We start from the raw sequence: 21,997 nt of genomic DNA on the forward strand, positions 1-21,997 counted from the left end.
GCAGCTGACACTCTCACGTGTGTTAAACTCACAGAAGTCACAGGACAGGCTGGAGAGGCCAGTAGAGCAGGTGGTCATATTCTCCCTTTAGAGATAAGAAGAGTGAGGGCCAAGTGGGTGAAGTGATCTTCCAAAGTCACAGTGGGGATGTAGCTGGGATTGGTGGGGACGTCCTGTGTGGGATAAACTGGTTGACACTGTGGTGACTCAGATGAAAAGGCCGAACCTTCCATGAAGCAGTTTGGGGTTCTTAATCCTGACTCAGAAAAAAACAAGGAAACTGATTCTGGTCTACTCTTTCCGCCCCCATTCCTAGCCAGGTTTGCCAGATGGAACAGGTGAGTGAAGGTTATCCCCTTTGCTGGTTCTCATGTCCAGGTAACTAGGCTCCAAACAAACCAGCTGGCCATAGCTGAAGGAGCTACCTCACTCTGAAATAGCAACGAAAGCTTCTCCTCATCCTCAGTGTCCCCCTAGCCCATCAAACCCCAAATAGCTTGAAGGGCTAGGCTAAGAGCTTCACAAGGACAGAAATCACAGTGCATTTTCATCATCTATTGGAAGGTCTACGGGGCAGGGCTTTTGATGTCAGCTGGCTGCCCTTGGGCTATGATTCCTGGTGCCCAAGAACATTTGAGAGACAGGTCTGGATATGAAGACCCTTCCTCGTCTCAAAGTCAGTATTAACTATAGCTCTGTTCATTAAATGCTTATTAGTTGGTAGGTGCTGAGCGAAGAGCTTTCCAGGAGGTGTGTTGGTTCCTCACTCACCCTATGCTGGCATTGTTATACCCTATATAACAGATGAAGTGACCAAGGCTCAAAATGGATTATTAACCTGCCTGGGGCACATTGCCAGTAAGTGGCAGAGGCTGGATTTTTAACCTGGGACTATTTGACTTCAAAGTCAACCCCCCTTTTACCAAAAGTTCTTTCTTTTTTAAATTTTGTATTTTATTGTTGAGAGAGAGAGAGTGAGAGCAAGTGGGAGCAGTTGAGGGGCAGAAAGAGAAGGAGGCAGAATCTGAAGCATGCTCCAGGCTCTGAGCTGTCAGCACTGGGCCTGACGCGGGGCTCAAACCCACGAACCACGAGATCATGACCTGAGCAGAAGTTGGGACACTTAACAGAGTGAGCCACTCAGGTGTCCCAAATTATTTTTTTTAAGTTTATTTATTTTGAGAGAATGTGTGTACAAAATGGGGGGGGGGACTGGGGGGGGGAGAGAGAGAGAGAGGGGGAGAGAGAGAGAGAGAGAGAGAGAGAGAGAGAGAGAGAGAGAGAGAATGAATCAAAGAATCCCAAGCAGGCTCCACACTGTCAGTGTAGAGCCTGACACGGGGCTCGATCTCACAAACCACGAGATCATGATCTAAACCGAAATCAAGAGTCAGACACTTAACCAACTGAGCCATCTAGAAGCCCCCCCAAATTCTTAACAAGAGGACAAAATCAAATTCTTTCCCTGTGTCTTTCCATGTAATTTCTCTTCCATTAAGAACCGGACTTCACTGACCTTTTAGCTAAAAAACAGTCACTTTGGATCAGCTTTTCTTCATGATCAAAAAAGACAACTAATCTCTACCGATCTCTATGTATTTGCCACATTCAGATATGATCAATAAGACAATGCTTACCAGTGCCATTGTGTGTCCAGTCTCCATGCACTCAATGCCACACACCTGTACGGGCTGAGCGACTCTAATACATATCGTCTATAAACTAGCAAGGGGCTGAAGCCCAGAGACTGAAACCAACTTGCCCAAGGCCACACAGTTTTAGGGCTCAGACTGAGAAAGCATGACTCTCCGGCCACAATACAACCCTTCTAACCACGGAATGCAGCAGCTTCTGTGTTTGATAGGATTGTGGTCTTGGTTCGAGATGGGGAGAGGGGTGGGGCTAGGGGGTGGGGGTTTTTGGGATTCTGGCCAGGGCTGGAAAAGCAGGAGATGGAAAAGGTTTTGTTCTAAAATGCTGTCCCTCTAGAAAACTTTAAACAGAAAAGTTTGCCTTTACAGTCTGGAGGAGTTTTTCATGTTTCAGCTCATGCTGAATTGCTTTATGCTTTCACTATAAACCTCTGACAGAGAGGGTGAGGGGGCAAGGCTGGCCCAACTTTAACTATGGCTGTACCGTTGTAAAGCTCCGGTTACAGGGATCACTTCTGGTGCCAAGGCAGTTTAACAAGTATGAATACACATAATTCGTTCCAGTTGTCCTGCCTCAACACAGAAGGGCTATTTCTGGGGTGGGGCTCCACACACTTCTGCCAATGTGGTTCCCATTACCAGCTCCAGCGCCTGGACAAGTCCCCTCCACGCCCAGGAAGGGACTGTTTTATCACAACTGCTCAACTATCAATTCTCTATAAAGGTTCAGAGGGTTTCTGTGTTCTGAGCTCCCAAGGTGGAGGTGAAGGTGGGGTCTTGCTACAGAAAGTGCCCACGCCTCACCCATCCCATGAAACCTTTCCAAAACCTCAGCTGCTTTGTCCAATCTCTCTCCAACCCAAGCAAAATCTCCCTCACTTTTTATTTTGAAAATTTGCGAGCCTACAGAAAAGTTGAAAGAATAGATTCCAAAACATCTATATACTCTTCAGCTACATCTGTTAATTGCTAATATGCTGCCACATTGCTTTGTTTCATGATCTTTCTCTATGAAAGTTTTCCTGACCATTTGAAAGATGGCTATAGACATCAGCACCCCCTCCAGCACTCCTGATTCCTTTTTGCCATGACATTGACCTTTTTGAAAAGTCCAGGCCAGCTGCCCCACAGACTGTCCTACGTGCTGGATGCGTCTTGATTGTTTTCTCTTGTTTTCTCATAGCACTCGGTTAACATTTTGGGCAAGCACATCTCACATGCAATGGAATGTACCTCTTCTTGCTTCATATCACTGACCACTAAGTGGTCACACAGATGACCATTCCTGATCTCCCCACCATAAAGAGCCTTTTCCTGTTAGAATTAGCAATCTGTGATGCCAAGTCCAATCTCTTAGACTCAGTTATCCAAGCTATTTCTGCCCTCTCACCTCCTATCCATCCTCCCAGTTTAGTCCCCACACCCTGAAAATGGCCTTACCATGGTCACCAATGGCCATCTAGATGCCAAAGCCACTAGGGACTTTTTACATTTGCATTGTGGAACCTTCAGTGACTGGACTGGATGTTAATGTTAAGCCCCTCCTTTTTTTTTTTTTTTTGAAGTTTACTTATGTATTTACGTATTTATGTATTTATTGAGAGAGAGAGAGAGAGAGAGAGAGAGAGAGAGAGAGAGAGAGAGTAGGCCAGAGAGAAAGGGAGTGAGAGAATCTCAAGCAGTCTCTGCACTCACACAGGACTTGGACTCATGAACCGTGAGATCATGATGTGAGCCTAAATCAAGAGTTGGACACTCAACCAATTCGGCCACCCAGGCGCCCCTATGTTTGGCCCCTCCTTGAGGGCGGGATTCACATTAGTACTCCTAGCCCCACCTCAGTGCTTGGCACAGAGTAGGTGGTCAAGAAATCTTTGTAGTAAGAACAAATGAGCACATCCATTGAGAGCAAGTTGGGATTCGGAATCAGATGGCCTGGCCTCAAATCTAGCTCGACCACTCTTCGTATAAGGAATGTTGACTTAAATTGGTGGTTTCCATGACTTTGAGAAAAATGTTTGATATTTGAGTGTTTTCTTCATTAAGATCTTATGGAGAATCAAATGTAGAAAACTGGTAAGAGAAGGCTGGTTAGGTTGAAGCAGGTAGTGAAGGTCAATGATGTGTCTCACTGGAGTGGGGGGCCTGGGGAGGCATCAGAGAGGTTTAAGACGGAGCGGGAGGGGCACACTCCAGTGGGGCCTGACTGCCAACTTCAGAAGTCTGAACCGTCATCTGCAGCGTTAGGTTTTGGTAGTAAAAGGTGCATCAGGAAATCACTGTCACTGGTCACTGTGGGTACCATGCATCTGGGGAGGGACAAGAGCAAAGCAGGAAAGCACAGCGCACGGTCAGCACAGGGTAGAGGCAGTGAGGCAGGAATTATCCCTTGTCCTCTCTGGTCACTCCTCTGAAGTCCTTTGTCTCTCTAATGCTCTTTGAGTCTTTCTCTCCCTTTATACACAAATGTCCCTCCTAGCCAGGAGGGGAGTGGCACATCACTAGATGAAGAGCAGGGTTAGCGTGGAGTGGAGGGGCTCAGACCATTTGCTGAGTGATTCGGTGACCTGAGAAGCCTGTCCATTGTCCAGGCTTTAAAGGGCCGTTGCCCCTTACCATTAACCCAACTCAGGACAAAGGCCATCACCAGCTCAGACAAATAAGCTGCTTAGCCAGACCTCATGCATCATCTTGTCACCCATGCAGGGGCCCAATAGGGGCATCTTAAAAGAGCTAAGCACTGGAGCGCAACTCAGCGGTTTCCATTCAGGAGGACTCTGGCCAGGGGTTGGGGACCACCACCATGATGTGCACACAGCCTCCTCTTCGATGTGGGGCAGGGGTCGGGGGTGGGGAATCTCTCATCGGCTGGGGAGGCTCTCTGAGACCTTTAGCTTCCTGGAGGTTATCAAGAAGGGGGGACGATGGCTGCTGAAGGAGAAAAGGTGGCCTGCGGGGCTGAGAGGAAGTTGGGTTGGGAAGCCAGGCACACCTGGGGTAGAAAATGCCCCTTACTATCTGTGTGACCTTGGCCAAGTCAACATCCCTTTCTGAGGCTTGGTTTGGTAACACAATAACCAGAATAAGGATAACAATGATAGCCGTGTCCATTTAAGACTTCATAATAGTCTCGTTCTTTGCTGCATACCTCCCATACTTTATTTCACACTGAAGTCTAATAACACTTATGAAGGAGGTATTATTATCATCCCTATTTTATACATGAGGCAGAATGGAAACTCAGAAGTTAAATCATTTGCTGGTCATGGTGGAGCCAAAATTCAAACCCACATTCTTAACTCCTCTGCTCTTGAGCCCACAAATCACACAGGTTCACCGGGTGGGAAAGGTGGGGCACTTAGCACAGCACCTGGCTCCCTGCAAGGACGCAGTAATGGGATTCGGTCTTCCATTACACAGTCCCTCCTTAGTTCCTGAGGCTGGCCCCGCCACCTTCTCCCCTCTCAAGGAGCTCTGAAATGAGTACTCCTTCTGGAGTACACGGCCGCACACCTGCCCTCAGTCCACACTGCTCACTCCATTCCCATCTGAAACTCCGGGGAAATCAAGTCTTCTGGAGAGGCTGCTCCATGACAGGGGATTGGGGGTGGGGGGTAGAGAAGGGCCCCTCACACTAGCTCTGTCCTTGAAGAGAGGAAGAGAGCCTTGTCTTCCACCACTGCCCCCTGCAGCAGACCCTGCCTGCTGTTCCCTCTCCCTGTCCCCCAGGCACCTGGTCACACGTGGAGGGTATGGATGATGTATGCTGAGAACTCTCTAGCACAGGACCCCACACAGAATGCACACCTGGGAATGTCTGCTGAATGAATGAATGAATGTCTGAAGAAATAAATGCTTCAAAGCCCCACATTTAGGCTGGGAGCATTTGGTTGCATACAAATAACTGACATGCAAAGTCTGACCATCCAGGCTCCTCCTAACACCTCCTCATCTGCGCGGGCTGCCATGACTGAGCACCACAGCGTGGGTGCCTTAAACAACAGACATTTCCTTCTCATTGTTCTGGAGTCTGAAAAGCCCAAGATCAAGGTTCCTACAGGGTTTGGTTTCTGGTGAGAACTCTCTTCCTGACCTGCACACGGCCACCTTCTTGCTGTGTCACGCGGCAGTGAGCATGAGTGCTGCTGTCCCTTCCATAAGGGACATATGTCCCTTTCATAAGGATCCTGGTTTCCTTCAGGTTTCCTCCACCCTTTTGACCTCAGATGGCCTTCCTCACTTCCTTAAAGGATCTGTCTCCAACACAGTCACAGGGGGCATTAGGGCTTCAACAGATGACTTCCGGAGGGGACACCATTTAGTCTATAGCAGACCTGCAGATCCTAAAGGTAAAGCTCACTTCTGGGCAGAACCTGAGTGCGTAAATTTGCCTGGGCTCCTTGGGCGGGAGTCATCCTCTTTCTCCAGGAGAGTCCCCTGAGGCTCCCAGTTTGCATTACACTTCTGGAGCCCCACATACCCTGACACGCCGGCCTCCTTGCTCTCCTAATGGATGCTTGTTCCGGGGCAGGACTGTTCAGGCATGTGTCTGTCTCTCCAACAACCAACAGGTGGGCCGACTTTTTCTCTGCTTTCTTTTCTCCATGAGCCCTGGCACAATGTAAATCTTTAATAATAATTTGCTGAACTGAATTGGTTTTGAAGGGCAAACAAGCTTCATTTCTTCCCATATCACTCCAAATCAGAAAGCCCTTCCACTGTCCTCACTATAAATTAATGCGGTTTTGTTATGTTCAGAAGCCTCTGCTCCCAATAATGCCAGATGTTCACCACGGGCCCTGTATTTGGCATCGGGAATGCCCCGTGTCCCCTCAAGAACTGTGTTAGTTTACTGTGGCCAGAGCTCCCTGGCAGGAGGACAAACAGAGTGAGCAGAGAGCCCCAGGGAAGAAGAGCTTTGGCTATAGTGCCACGCTGAGTCAGACCCTGAGCCTACCAGCAGTGGGAACAAGTAGAGGGTCACTGCAGGGTCCCCATGATAGGGATCTGGGCTTTGGAGGGATCACCCTGGGGCAGTGTGAGGATAGAGGAAAGGGAAAGATGGGGAGGGGGGCAGGGAGGCCAGTGAGGACACTACTGCAGTGGTCTAGGGGAGAAAAGACATAGTAGGAAATATTTTGGCTAAAGAGAGCAAAATTTGCAAAACTAGAAAATAGGTTAAGTATCATCTCAACCTCCATTTTTGCTCATTCTCAAGATGACAGCAGACAAGTGATCACAACATAAATTTTGATCAGGTAACTTCTTTACCACCTAAAAACATACCCCATTCTTTGCCAAAGGTGAAAAGGGGAGACCAGTAAATACTTAACACTCCCTATAATCTCAGTGTTTAAGATGTTATCCCATCTTGCGGTTGAAACATCTCTCAGATTGCTATTTTTCCTCCCATTTTACAGATGGGCAACCGGGCATGAAAAGCGAGCCCAGATGAGGTCACACAGCTAGTGTGGTGGAACCCTGCTTCAGGCCAGGTGTATATTCCCCCAAGAGCCTCCACTGTGGCAGCTAAAGAGAGGTCTCTGGAAGTGCAAATATACGTATGACTGCTGTTACTGTGTGCAGCAGCTTCCCAGTGTTATTTATAGAAACGTGATCTGTTCGGGAGAGAAGGAGTGAAGCCTAAATGAATTACCAGTCATTTTCCTCTCCTTTCAACTCTGGGGGGAAGGCCGGCTGACCAGAAGGAAAAGGCATCACGGCGTTTCATCTGGTACCAGATATCAGCACTCAGTTCCTGGAAATATGGGGAATGGAAGCAATGCAGGGATCTCCAGCAAGGAAGGCTGGGGTTCTGTTTCCAAAACCCCCTGCTATGTTTGTTTAGCTGCCGCCTTGGGCTCGCTCCCCTACCTTGAATCTCTGGAAATCATGCAGGAGGGAGTGGAGGATTAAAGCTCTGGACTCCCAAACAGAGCTGTTATTTTTTCTCCTCCAAGCTTGGAGGGGTGGCCATGCAGGAATCTGCCTTCCTTTCGAAGATATGTGGCCCAAACCTTTCGGATTCCAGAAAGGGAAGAAGAAACTAACATTCTTTGGGTACCTATTATGTAGCAGTCATCATGCTAGAAGCCTTGGCCATATTTTCTCATATGCATAATTTTGTGAAGTACTATTCAAAATGACATTAATTTTACAGAGGAGGAAACAGATCCAGAGAAGTTAAGCAACTTACTTGCCTGTGGCCACACAGCACAGTAGAGATCTGTAGGTCTCCATATTTTTCTCTCCCGTGACTCTATATTGTGCTGTTTCTGCTTTTTTTCTGGCTTGGGTCCTTTTAGGCCTTTTAGAGCAAAGTGAATTTTTTTTTTTTTTTAGTTGTTTAATCTCAAGCACCTATATAAATAATGGCAGTTCAGAGGGAGAGAGAGGAGGGGAGAAAGTAGAGGAAGGTGGGGGAGCAAGGAAGTCACATGGTTTCCTGGTCCAAACTGGGAGCCATTAACCAGTCCAGTGATGGGGGATCCAGCTGAGCTCAGAGCCCCCGGCTCAGACCTGATGACAGGGGCAGAAGGCAGGGGTGGGGTCTAAGGGGACAGTGGGAACAGATCGCTCAAGAGAAGACCACACTTAGGAAAGGCAAGAAGGGTAGGTTCTGAGAGCAGCAAGAGATGTTTATTCTGCAAGTCAGCAGGCTGCAGGGAGCAGCACTGAAAGCTGAGACAGAGAACCGGAGAAAGCCAAGGGGCAAGTTATCCCACGGATGCGATTTTGGTGGCCTATGGCACAAAGGGACGTTAAAGCACTCTGGGTCACATGTAGGACAGATGCTTTCAACCTTTTAGGTGATGTCCATGTGGAAGTCTCAGCTTAGTTCCGGTGTGTTTTTTTTTTTTTTTTTTTTTTAACACCTAACACTTGCCAATGTCCCTACTTTACAAAGAGGAGCAACGCTCTGCTCTGTCCTTGAGCAGGCATTCTCTCCCCAGAATGTGACAACCGCTTCCACTGTCTTTATTTCTATAGCTACCTTCTATTTATGGCAAGTGAGTTGCAACAGAAGCACACAATTTTCTTTTAAAATAAATGCAGTCACTTCAGGAAAAAAATAATAATAACAATTTTGGTTAAAGGAGGCAGGAAAGAGTAGCGTAGGTGGGCACGCACAGCTATAGTACAGACCATGGCAGTGATGCACACGTGTATCGGGCTTGGGCAATGGTGATGTAATCCGGTTCCCCCACTGCCCAGACCGGGAAGCCAAGGGAGCCCAGGCTCCTGCAGGGTCGCACTGCAGGCCAGAGGCAGAGCTGGCCTCGGGGGCCAGGTCCTGCTGCTCCCCGACACCAGCCTCCTCACAAACAGGCGTCTGGGACAACTCAGGTGGGTCACGGTGAGGCCTCTCTCCAGGTGAGGTTTACAACCAGCAGGCTGAGCCTCTGTGGATGGCGGTGGGCCTCACAGGTTGGACCGACCCACCGTGAGCAAATCCAAACCCGGCTCAAAGCTGTGTACCAAACGGGCATCTCTGTGCCAAGCTGCTTCTCTCTGTGCATGTGTGTCCTCCAGGGTATGATGGTGCTCCAGCACTTCTCATTGGGCCAACCTCACAGCAGTGTGCTGCAGATCCCACGAGGTGACAGATGTGAATGCCCTCTGGGAATGTGGGGGCCACGCAAGGGTTAGTTGTACTGATGTCCCAAACTCTCCATGACCTCCCTCCAGGCACCTCTTCAACAGTCTGGGTCCCGAAGTGTCAGCAGATGCTCTATGACACGGTCTGGTGTCCACAGGGCCTCATGGAGCAGGTCACTAACATTTCAACGGGGACACAAACCAGGCTTAGTTTCCAGATGGAAAAAGCCCAGGCACATGGCTAACGTGCCTTCCTCAGGGGGTGGTCTAGGAATTCCTAGATCTAATCAAGCCATACACCAAAAATGTTATTTTTGTACCTTTTAATGCAATGGTATTTTGGGAAATTAGTGGAAAAGGAGCTGCAAAGAGTCTACAGTTGTGTCACGTGAGTGACTAATTAAAGGGCTCTGGTTCTCCCAGGACATTTAGTTACATTAATTCAAAATGTGACCTGTTTATTTTGCAAGGTCAGGAAGAAGCCTTACCTCCTAGAAAGCCAATGTGGCAATTAAATTAGAATCACCAGAGTTTGCCTGAGGTAACGTATGAAAAAGGGCTTTGTAAACTGTACAAAAACAGAAGTCACCTCGGTGTGGTTGTCCCCACCGCCCCCAATTAGGGGGGCACGAATTGCTGGCCCCTGGTGGGAGGCCACAGGTGAAGGCTTGTTTAGTTGAGGGAGGCACCTGGTAAGGTGGAAAGGGCATGAAGTCTAGGGCCATGCTTTGAAGCTCGACTTTCCCGCACTTGGGCAAATCACTTCATCTCTGAGAGTCTCCACGCGTATACCGGGAACGTGGCTCATTGTACTGTTCTGAGGGGGCGTGGTTTTGTGTGTGTGGTGCGGGAGGAGGGCTGGAAGGAAGGAGGAAGAGTAAACATCAACATTTTTCACTTCTGGTTGTAATACCTACAATGTGGTACTCAGTAGGGAGCGTACAGCCTTGGAGAAGGCCCACATCAAGGAACCTACAGTTGAACATGGAAATCAGACATGGATAATCAGGCCGCCAGACTGTTAAGGGGGAGTGTGAACAGAAGGTGGCAGGGCATTAAGAAAGAAGGCCCACCCATCCGAGGGGCTACCAGGGAAGTTCCTTACGAACTCAGAGCAGCATGCTGAGTTCTGGATTCTGGAAGATTGCTCCTGAATTCCCCTGCAGCAAGACAGCCAGCCTGCCAGCCTGGCCCGGCCTCCTGAGCTCCCACATCAACAGCAGAGGGGGCTGGCCTTTCCAAGTAGCTGTTATGGATAAACAGCAATTTTTTTCTGGAGCTGCCCAGCCAGCAACTTGCACCTGTACCATACCTTCTAGTTATCAAGCTATCTAGTTATCTCTATAACCATGGGCAAGTTACTAAGCCTTTGAATCCTGGTACTCTCATTTTTAAAAAGGTGCAATTCAGAATCACCATCCATTAACCACCATTCCGAAATCCCCCAAACTCTAAGACCAAAAGTTCTATTAAAATTCTTTTCATGGTAAAACTTGAACTGACACGAGGCTCAGAGTCCTTTTTTAAAAAATTTTTTAAATCCCTTGAGTCTTAGTATTCACTGCAGAAATACTGATGTGTTTGATTACCGTGGACCTTCTGAGCACTCTGGGAATGTTAGGAAAAATACATCACATGAACTGTATTTTCTTTCTTAAACCTGAAAATTTCTGAATTCTGAAAGGAATCTGACTCTAAGGGGTTCATCGAAGAGTTTTGATCCCATTGGTTTAATACCTATTTTATGGGGTCTCTCTGCTTAGAATGCTCTTTCCCCCCATTTGTCCGGAAAACATCCACAGACATTTCAAATGTCACCATGAATGAATGAATAAAGGAAGAAATCGATTTGTTTTGCTACTAGGAGTTAGGTAACTTAACTTTTCTACATAGCTGGTATAAGAACGGACAAGAGTATTTGAAATACAAGAGACTTAGAGGAGAGGTGAACAGAATTGCTTGAAGATTTCACACACCCCAATGTCCTTGACCTTTGGGACGGGGGAAACATCCAGATCCACGTACCTGCAGTTGACATGGAATAACTAAATTAGGTTCCATGAAATTCACAGCGAAAGGAGACAAAATGTCACTGAACACTTCTCAGTGGTAGGAAACAGGCACAATTTTGCCTTCTGATTTCACAAACTGACTAGAAAGGACCCGGGCAGACTCCCTCAGGGGAATCTGGATAGGTTCTAAATTAAGTTGAATTTTTTGTTTTGTTTTGTTTCGTTTTAAGAAAACACTTTTGGAAGGAGCTGGCATACGTAGCAGTGTTTCCCATTCAGAAAGAAAAATAAACACTCCTCCACTGGGTTGGAAGTCAAAACAAAATAATCCCAGCTGCTTAAGACCTGAGAAAGTCAATGAAACTGCCAAACAACAGTGATGTTGACCAGTGTGACCAGCCTGAGAAATTTGTAAGGAGAGGTGGGAAGGGCCCAGGGCAGAGTATGGGGAAGAGGGGAAAGAAAAGAAAAGGGGGGAGGGGGGGAAAGCCATGGATGGCCCAGCATCCAGGGCTATCTCTCATGAAGCAGCACTAAAATGTAATGTCTAAGTCATTTGTACTTACTCATCTTTGAAACTTCAGTGTCCTCACAAAAACACAACTGAAAGATTCTACTCTATGGTATCAGACAGACCTGAGGTTCGAATCCATCAGTTAGAAGCTGTGTGATTTAGGAAGTTACTTAACCTCTCTGGTCCTCTATGGCTTAATGAGACTAAAAATCTTCACATCACAGGACAGATATGAAGATTCAATGAGATTCAATGTGATGCAATGAGATTCCAAACTTCAATGGGATTAAACACCTGTCACATAATAGGTACTTCATAAAGATTTGTGAAGCAATAGGAATCTAACAATTTGTAGTTCTTTTTTTTTTTTTCTTAAAAGTTTATTTATTTGGAGACAGAGAGGGAGTGGGGGAGGAGCACAGAAAGAGCAGAGCAGAGTATCTGAAGCAGGCTCTGTGCTAAGAGCAGGCAGCCTGATGCGGGGCTTGAACTCACAAACTGTGAGATCATGACCTGAGCTGAAGGCAGACACTTAACTGACTGAGCCACCAGGCACCCCGCTTGTAATTCTTTTTAAAAAATTCTCTTAAAAATCTTTAAGTAGGGGTGCCTGGGTGGCTCAGTCGGTTGGGCGGCTGATTTCGGCTCAGGTCATGATCTCACAGCTTGTGAGTTCAAGCCCCGCGTCGGGCTCTGTGCTGACAGCTCAGAGCCCGGAGCCTGCTTCAGGTTCTGTGTCTCCCTCTCTCTCTACCCCTCCCATGCTCACGCTCTGTCTCTCTCTCTCTCTCTCTCTCAAAAATAAATAAACATTCCTCTCTCTTCTCCAGTCTCCTGCTAAGGAGGATGCACAGAAATAATGGGACCTGGCATTGGAAACAAATCAAAACAAATGGGGGCCGGGTAGGAGGAAGAAGACAGGAGATTCTGGAATCAAGCAGGCTTGGATCTGAAATCTTTAACAGGCCCCTTTGAAGCAGTGGAGCTATGGGCAAGTTACTGGCCCTTGCTGGGCCTCAGTTTCCCGGCAGAAAAATAGAAATAAATGGAAGCTCAAATACGTTAATGCATGTGGAGAAAGACTTACACACAGAAGGTGCTCATTGCATGTCAATTCTACCCCCCACCTCTACCTCCCCTTGGCTTTGAGAAACTGACATCTTTCTCTGGGTTTTTATTCCCTGACCCTCTTAAATATTACCCTCCAGGTTTTAAAAGTCTCGGTACTTCAGAATTTAGATTATGACAATTCACGGAACACTTAATATTTATTCTAAAAAGTTTCTCTGGGGTAGGGACAAATACCTACCTAATCCTAACCACTTCCTTAGCTTTTCAGCTGTGATGAGTTGATATCTGAGCGCAATCTTTCTTTATATATATATCAGTGTTTTCTAGATGGTTGTCCTTGGGGGCGGATTAGGACTTTGATGACAGAAAGAGCTCCTTCGCCTGTTTTCTTTCGTGCAGGGACAATGAGCTGTTCTGTAATGCCCCACGCGTTCGCCTTGCACTTTACACGGGGATTCTGGCAGGGCAGCTTTGAGGCATCGCGGCCCTGAGACCACAGCCCTGTGCTGGAGTTGACACAGCTGTAGGCAGAGGGCCTCTGGGGAGCCCCTGGAGCGAGCAGCCCGAGCTCCCGGGGAGGCTGCTTTCCAGAGGGTCAGCCCTCCTGCGCCCTCCAGTGCAGGGCGCTGAGTCAGCTCCCACCAAAGGAAGCCGCTCCCTTCCCCCCCCCCCCCCCCCCCCCCCCCCCCCCCGATAGGAGCCCGAGGGGCTGCCTTTGTCATTTAAAGTACATTGGGAATTAAGTGTCTGGGGAAGCCTGCCTCAGAAAGAGCTTCAGTAATTCATCCCTTTAGGGTGGTCTCTAAAGTCTTCGATCGCTGCAAGGGAATGGGGCTGTGGCCATAGGGAAGGGAAAGAGGGACGTCTGTCATCTTCACCAATTTTTTTTTCAAGTAGGCTTCATGCCCAGAGCGCAGCCCAACCTGGGGCTTGAATTCATGACCCTGAGATCAAGACCTGAGCTGAGATCAAGAGTCCCGTGCTTAACTAGCTGAGCCATCCAGGCACCCCACCTTTACCATTTTTTTTTTTTTAACATCGATTTATTTTTGAGAGACAGTGAGAGACAGAGCATGAGCAGGGGAGGGGAAGAGAGAGAGAGGGCAGACACAGAATATGACACAGGCTCCAGGCTCTGAGCTGTCAGCACAGAGGCCGACATGGGGCTCGAACTCACAAACCATAAGATCAGGACCTGAGCCGAAGTCAGACACTTAACCGACTAAGCCACTAAGGCGCCCCACCTTCACCATTCTTAAACTCTATAGCAACCTTGGAAGCTTTTCCCCATATCACAGATAAAGCAACTGATGGTCTGGGAGGTTAGGTACTTTGCCCAGGGTCACATATCTGGGACCTCATTTCAGAAAGCTGGACCCCATGGTCCTTGCTTTCTTGGCTGCACTTGGTCCTCAAAGAGTTTGTATCTCTTGCTCATTCATTTATTTGCTCATTAAGTCAGCACTGCACAAAAAGTGCCTCTAAGGCCATGCACCAAACTGTTCAAAGTGGTTACCTCTGGGAGGAGGGATTACGAGAGAACTTTGCTTTTTACCATTCTGTATTGTCTGAATGTTAACAAGCATCGTTACTTTTATAATCGACAAAACAATAAAGATAATCCTATTAAAATAACTTCACATTTCTTTCATGAAAACAAATCAAACAAAACCTTCAAAACATATATCGGGTCCAATACGTGGCAGGGTCCAGTCGTCTCCACGCACTAGTGCTGGGTTTACGGCAGTATCAGCAAGTCCTTTATGCTCATAGAAGACCGCTTAGTTTGGGGTTTCAGGGGGACAGGAAGGTAGCAGGCAGGGTCCAGCTGTGGAGTGAGACTCACTGGCTCTCTCATGACCCACCAACCCAGAGCAGCAGGCTACTAAAAACCCAGACTCTCCCTTTGGTCAAGGGACACATTGATAACCAACCTTTAGTGACACACTCAGAGCGAAACCCCAGAGAAGGAATCAGGAGTGTCTCCAGGTCCCCTGGAGGCAGGAAGAGCACAGAGGAGCAGAACTGAGCAGAAAGCTTGTAGGCCAAAGTTCCCCCATCTTCCTGGCACATCAATAATGCACTAATGCTATCAATTTGCTGCAGAACTTACAATAAAGTGATTCTTCTTGTTCAGTTATTTAGCAAAGGGAGAGATTAAAGACTTTAATCTCCTGCCTTTTCTTTTACCTGCAAGGCTTATTTACCCAGAAATGAACAAAAAATATCATCGTACGTGTGTGTATGTGTGTGTGTATTTTTTTTTTTTTTTTTGCAAGTAAGCTTAAGAAAGCTACTGGCTGGCACACCTCTCTCAGTACCACATGACATTCATATACTCAAAGTACCTTAGAGATTGCTCCTTCACTGGCAAGATGGGAAACTGATGCCTAGAGAGAGAGACAGTCATTTGCCCAGGACAAGTAGCCAGGGAGCCACAGAGCTGGTCTTGTGCACAGGTTTCCTACCTCCTAGTCCAGGGTTCCTGTTTCTGTGCATAGTTTAAAACATGAGCAGGTAAAATGTATAGAGAAGCAGTGACACCAAACCACCAAAAGGACAATGTCACTCTCAGAGAGCACAAAGGTCAAATAGTCCCCGGAGGATGGTTTGGCTTTTGGTTACAGAGAACGTAGGGCCTGAGATTTTGGCAGAAGAGAACCACTAAGTCCAAAGACCTGCTGTCTGATTTTCAAAGAGCGTAGAGGCTGTATATTATTCCCTCTCTTGGAGGCTTCTAGGCATCCTTGCAAAGAAGTAGACTGGCCTCTGCTGGACACAGAGAAGGCAAGACCTTGACCCATGTCACACAGCACCTGACCAGGTGCTGAAACCTGGGGCTGCTAGCTCTAAGTCTACGTAGGGCTCTGCCACCATACCCTCCCATACCTCTTCTCCGTAAGAGTCAGGGCACAACGAAGACGAATAGTGTTCATTATGGACAGATCCATGCTTGTGCCCAGCGGCTCTCTCTGCAACCAGCATTCAGCCCTGCAGCAGCTTGGGGCTTCAGGGCCCTCTCTCTCCTGGCAGTTTGAAAGTCAAGAACTTTCAAAGCCAGTGCTGGGCTCCAGGTGGTATCCTTTCTCTCAGCTTTCTCATGGTTAATGGGGACACTATAACACCAGTTTCTTAGGCTGGGTTGTGAGGAGAATCCAGCAAAGCAACAAGTGGTGGTGGCACAGTCCTGGACAGAGTAGGTGGCCAATCGGTGCTATTTTTGTTTTAGCCTTTCTTTTCTTTTTCTGTTTGGATCTTTGTTTCTGTGGCTTTGCCTGCCTTGGTCTCCACCTGAGGCTTCTGTCTCGGGTCTGTCTGTGCATCTAAGTCCCTGCAGCTCTATCCAGACGTTTGTCATGGGAATGGGGACAGCAATCCCCTCACAACCCCCCCGCCCCCCCCCCACCCCCGCACATCCCAGCGGCGCAGCGGGGCAGGAGCCGCGCTGCCTGAGCTGCGGAGCCGAACCAGGTCCCCGAAAACCCCGAGCCCCCCATGCACCAGGCTCCTCCGCCCCTGCAAGCGGCCCAAGCAGGCAGATTAATCAGCATCACCAACGAAAGGGAAAAAAACAACAACAAAAACCCACAGAAGTTAGGAAGAGAGAGGGACTTACCGTTCGCCGCGACCCCCAGGCTGGCGGAGCCACTTTTAACTAAGAATGAATTAGGGACAAACTCTTCCTCAGAGTCTGAGTCCGGGGTTGGCTGGGCCACACCGCTGCCTAGCAACCGCCTCTGGCTCTCATTGGCCGGAGGGGAGGGGGGCGGGGAGGGGGACTGCTCAATAGGGGTTGATGAAGCGGATGAACAATGCAAGGGAGCACCTGCGAACCACAAAGACAAACACAGACAGAAAAAAAATAATGAAAATTGGTTTCGAGGCACACGGGGAGGGGGAGGGAGCAAAATAAAACACGCATCAACGGGGGAGGGGCTCCCAACAGGGGGCGATCTACTGCACACGTGGTCCGGGGGGCGGGGCTGATGCCTCCGCAAAGGTAGTTGGTGCAAACTTCTTCTGCAGAGCCGGGCCTAGGCGCAGAAAAGTCTGCGCGGCTTGCCAACAGGGCAGCCCGCGGAAACACACGGGAAGCCCTACCGGCTTTGCCTGTTCTCTGAGAGAGGCCTGAAAACCTGGAGTCTGGTTCCGGGCGGCTGTGCTATCTATCAAACAGCAACCCCGCTCTGAGCCTCAGTGGCCCCGCTGGTAAAATGAGCAGCCACACTGGGTGATCGCTGAGTTCCTGCAAGCTGGCCATTCTGTGATGTCACTCAAGTGAAACGATGTTCTCATTAGTGAGATTTTTTTTAATCGGACATGCCTGGAAAAGGCTCTGGGTCTCATGAAAGATAGAGCCTCCACCGCTGGCATTCTAAGATTTTAACACACTATTTTACTTTTTCTAAGAATCTGACATTTTAAGATTCTTAAATCCTGCCATTTTCTGCAAACTCCCTGAGAGCAAGAGCATTAGCAGTCTTTTTCACTTCTTTATCCCTGGAGTCTAGCACAGCGCCTGGCATGCAGTAGGCGCTAATGAAATATTTGCTGGATGGGAGAGTTGCAGGTGCCTAACATATTAGGATCCTCAAGTTCTAACCATCTCAGATAAGATAATTCTATAATTTTAGGGCACTAATATTCTATGAGTTCCAAGATACACTGAGTCAGTGTATTTTGACTCCAAGTTTCTAACATGTCAGGGTTGTAAGATTCTAAAACCCCAGTTTTGTGGGCACATTCCCAACTCTTCAGAAGGAGAAGGTGATGGCCTGGGAAAAGAGCTTTGAGATCAGGCAATCTGCAGTTCTACCTGTGGCTGGCCTTCAGACATGTGCAGTACATCGTCCACAAGAGAGGGAACATAAGCACAGACAGATAACAGTATACAGTACAAGACAATGCATCCACTTGACGGCAAGGGCTGCTTCTTTTCTTCCACCTTGACTGAGAGAAGCCTTAAAACATAATCCGATCTACCCAGCTTTGCAAAGAGGCTGAACCTTAGGAAACATAACGTAGCCCGGACAACTCATAAAATCTGGCAGAGCTTTAAGGGGGAGGTGGCACAGAGACCAGCTAATTGTTGGGGGCAGGGGAAGCTTTTTGTGGTCTACCAAGAGAAGCTCTCTCAGGTCATAGCCACCAAATCCTGCAGGATTCTGTAGTTTTCATGACTCTTATGTCAAACCCTGAGCCTAACCACGTGTGATGACATTTTACAGATGTGCTGTATACACCATCTGGTTCATGGTAGAAATTTAGTAAGAGCAGTTGAGATAGCCGGGATCAATGACCATGGTGCAACCTCTGAATGGCTGTGTGTTCTGGTTTCTTTACCTAAAACATCCAGGCTAGGATTCTCTTCAAAATCATCTGAACCAAGGATTCCCAATTCACCTTGTGAGAACCTTCATGGACACCACTTACTACACAGCATGCTAAGGTGATCAGCCTTGACTTGATCCAGCCTTGACTTGAGTTCTGGTATCACATTTGCCATACTGTATTTGCAGTTATCTGTAGTTGTCTCCCACATAAAAGTATAGGGCATATTCTTGGGGGACAGTACATTCTTGGAGTAGGTTGTGGAGTTCAACAGAATCGGGGTATCCTTCATGACCTAGCCTCCTATTAGCTGTATGATCTTGGGAAAATGACTTCCAGTTTCTTGTTTGTAAGCTGGGTACCTCTCGCCTTTCACACAGTTGTTGTGAGGACTAAGGATACCATATCTGAGCACGCAGTATGCATGAGCAAGTAGGAGCCCAGGGTCAGTGCTCACCAAATGCTCATTCAATTGAATGAATCCCCCCACCCCAGCCCACCCCCCCCCCCCGCCCGTCCCCCGGCACCAAGAACCTCATTCATGATTCTGCTTCCTTTGCAGTCCCAGTTTTGGAAAGATTTTATCTAGCAGGCTGCATTTATTAAGCAAATATACATTCATTTCCTCCTCTTTTATTAGTCAAAGACATCTTATAATCTCCAATCAGAGCTTCTGATGAGCTCGGGATAGCCGGTATCATACCATGCTGAGTTGTTAGAATTTCAGACAAAAGTTAAGAAACACGATATGTTGTTCTAGGGGGGGTAGTTACAGCCTCTTCCTAAGTACATCTGTCAGGCTTTATGAAATAAATAGTTCCAGAACTAAGTAAATTGTTCCATCACAAACTTCAGAGACCCAAGGCTGGGAACAACACAGTGCCCTCCTGGGCCTCATGCCTGTTTCTTCTGCCTTCCATCCAACCTCCAGGTCTCCCTCACCTCGGGTTTCAGCACTGCTCTGAATATTCATAACCTAACACTCAAAGCACCTAACAAAGTGCCAGGCCCTTAGTAGGTGTACAATAACTCATGATGTTTCTGTGAAGTACAGATATTGTTGGAAACATGTTAATTCCCTTCCTCGTACGCATCAGCTTCTTCTAATTCATGTGGTCCCAAAGTAGGGTACACAGAACCACCCCCTGGGCACAAGAAAATATAGAAATATTTATTTTATGGGGGGCGGCTGGGTGGCTCATCGGTTAAGTGTCCAACTTTGGCTCAGGTCATGATCTCGCAGTCTGTGCATTTGAGCCCTGCATTGGGCTCTGACAGCTCAGAGCCTGGAGCCTGCTTTGGATTCTGTGTGTCTCTCTCTCTCTGCCCCTCCCCTGCTCATGCTCTCTCTCTCGAAAATAAAATAAACATTAAAAAAAGAAATATTTATTTTAATCCCCTTTTCTAATATCTATTTTGTATATATTTTGTAATATATATAGTACATTAGTGCTCGAAACACATATAATAAAATGCATTGCTGTACAAATTTGGCAACTACAGAAGCAAAGCAGGATGATATTAAGAGTTTGGGCTCTGGAGCCAGATCCTCCATTTGAATTCTAGCTATACTACTTGTTAGCTCAGTAGTAGTGACCTTGGGCAAATCACTTTACCCTTTGTACCTCAATTTCCTCATCTATATAAAGGAGATTAAAAGATAAACTAAAAAACGAACATCTATTTCACAGGGTTGCTTTGAGGATTAAAGGAGTCCAGACAAGGAACACGTTGAGAACGGTGTGGCAGCCAGTAAGCACCTAATAAGCATTAGATGCTCTATGTATAAATATGTATATAGAGAGTAAGGACACTAGGCTCTCATAAGAGCAGTGCGGGATTGCAGAGTATGGCAAATACTGCTTCATTCCACAAACCCTTCCTAAATACCCACTGACTAGGCTAGAAGGTGAGGGGGATACAAACAGTGAGAGACATGGTCCCAAAGGAGCTGGCGGGAGGGGAGACAGTCACACAGAGTTCTAAGCAAGGCACTGGGGACCTGTCAGAACAGAAGACAGCCCAGTGCATAATCAGGATACACACTTCATCTGGAGGAAAGGTGAAAGGCTTTCTGGAGCTCCAGAGAGTTCCGGTGGGAAGAGAAGGAGAGATCGGGGGATGGGAACCCACGACATAGGGAAGAATGGCAGAGGGCCTAGGGCCTCATCCTTCGCCGGGTCTCCAGCAGCCTGCCCATCCCCCCTTTGCTTCTTAAGTCTCATGTGCTACCATGAACTTCTCACCAAGTCTGCCGAGTCTTGCAGAGCCGTGTTGGCCTGCTCTCATTTCCATGGATGCACGCCTCCACCTTTTGTCCAAGTTTGAGGAGTTGCACAACTTCAGGGCATCATTTGCAGCGAATCTGTTTGAATGGCACTCCCCGGAACACAGTTTTGCACCTTCTCTTTCTTCTCCCTGCACACATACTTTACTCTTCCCTTTTCCCCATCACTACCACCCTGTGTCACTAGCTCCCACTCATCCTTAGGCCTAACCTCATGTCACCTCCCCCGGGAAGGCTTTCCTGATGCCTCAGGCCTGGGTTTGGCACCCCTGCTGCATCCCCACACAGCTCCCTGTACTTTCTCTGTTGCAACACTTCCTGCTCTGCGGTGTTTACTTTCTGTGTCTGCCCACTGGCCTGCCTGGCTTGCCCATTATCATATTTCCCAGTGCCTAGCACAGTGTCCAGTGCATAGAAAACACCAGTAAAAACTTGTTACATGAAGAGGCGATGGGGAGAAGGTAGAAGGGAAGGAGAGTAACTTGATTACGGTGCAAAGGGTCTATATAAAGATAACAGTGAGAAACAACAGTAGGTTTAGGCCTTGAACACAAAGAAAAGGAAGCCAGACCTTAACTGGGAGTCATGGAAGCTTTTAAAGTCAGAAGATGACAAGACCAGGGCTGTGCTTTACAAAGATCTGCTCTTTAAACTTAAGGCATCTACTCAGCCACTTAGATTTCCTTTCTAAATGGCTCACCTCAGCCAGGATGGAAGTCCCCGTGATTGCCTCTGGGGGTGGAGGTAGGGGACGGATGCATGTTTATATAGGCAAATAATACATGCCTGATGCCAAGGGATGATGGGACTGGAGTTTAGGATTGCCTTCCCATGTACCTTGATTATCAGCTTGAAGGGAACCTGGTATTGTAGAATTTTCCACAGTGTTCATGGCAAAATGAGATGGGATGATGGGTGTGAATCTCCCTACACCTCACTCCAACAATGAAGGGGACCAGTGAAAGGTGGAGGGGAGTCATCCATGTTTCCTGAGAGAATGTCTCTGTGAGCCTAGTTCTAGCTTATTGTGGATGAGGAGGGAGAAAGAGCCACAAAGTGAGAGGGCAGACACTCATATGATTGAGGTGGAAGGTGAGGCGGGGCCAGGAACAAACATTCTCAGAGCTCCTTCTGGAATCCAGGAACCCAGTCAGGTGCTTTATGAGATCTCTTCCTCACATCAAACCTGTCAGTAGGAAAATTCAACCCCATTTTCAAGGCTTAGAGAGGTGAAGTAATTTGTCTATGGTCACAGGAGCTGGGTAAGAACTCGTAGCTGCAGTGCTGTTCCCTGAGTGGCGTGAATGAAATTTATCAGGCCCCATTTCGGGTAGGGAAAGGGAAGCTCTTGTCTATCAACTGAAACACATCTAAAGCAAAAAGACCCCAGGCTTCCTGTTGTGTAAACCGGGGATCAGAGTCCGGTTTTACAGCGGCTGTGTGACCTTGGGTAAGTCACGTTACTTCTCTTAGTCTCTGTTTTCCCCTTTAAAAATGGAGCGCTTATACCCACTGCAAAGGGTTGTTGGGG

At 47.7% G+C, this 21,997-nt stretch overlaps 1 protein-coding gene across 5 annotated transcripts in view; it reads right to left on the reverse strand.

Moving 5' to 3' along the window:
• Positions 1–21,997, reverse strand: part of TENM4 (teneurin transmembrane protein 4) — a 2,866,770-nt gene that overhangs the window by 270,222 nt on the left and 2,574,551 nt on the right. For 4 of the 5 annotated variants that reach the window (XM_053202558.1, XM_053202561.1, XM_053202560.1 and 1 more), the window contains one exon: positions 16,465–16,674. The exons of the other annotated variant lie outside the window; for it this stretch is intronic. In XM_053202558.1, the coding sequence (XP_053058533.1) occupies positions 16,465–16,674 (210 nt within the window). The remainder of the gene's footprint in view (positions 1–16,464; positions 16,675–21,997) is intronic. 5 annotated transcript variants of the gene reach the window in all.

Source organism: Acinonyx jubatus, chromosome D1 (assembly GCF_027475565.1).
Source record: "Acinonyx jubatus isolate Ajub_Pintada_27869175 chromosome D1, VMU_Ajub_asm_v1.0, whole genome shotgun sequence".
NCBI classification, from domain to species: domain Eukaryota; kingdom Metazoa; phylum Chordata; class Mammalia; order Carnivora; family Felidae; genus Acinonyx; species Acinonyx jubatus.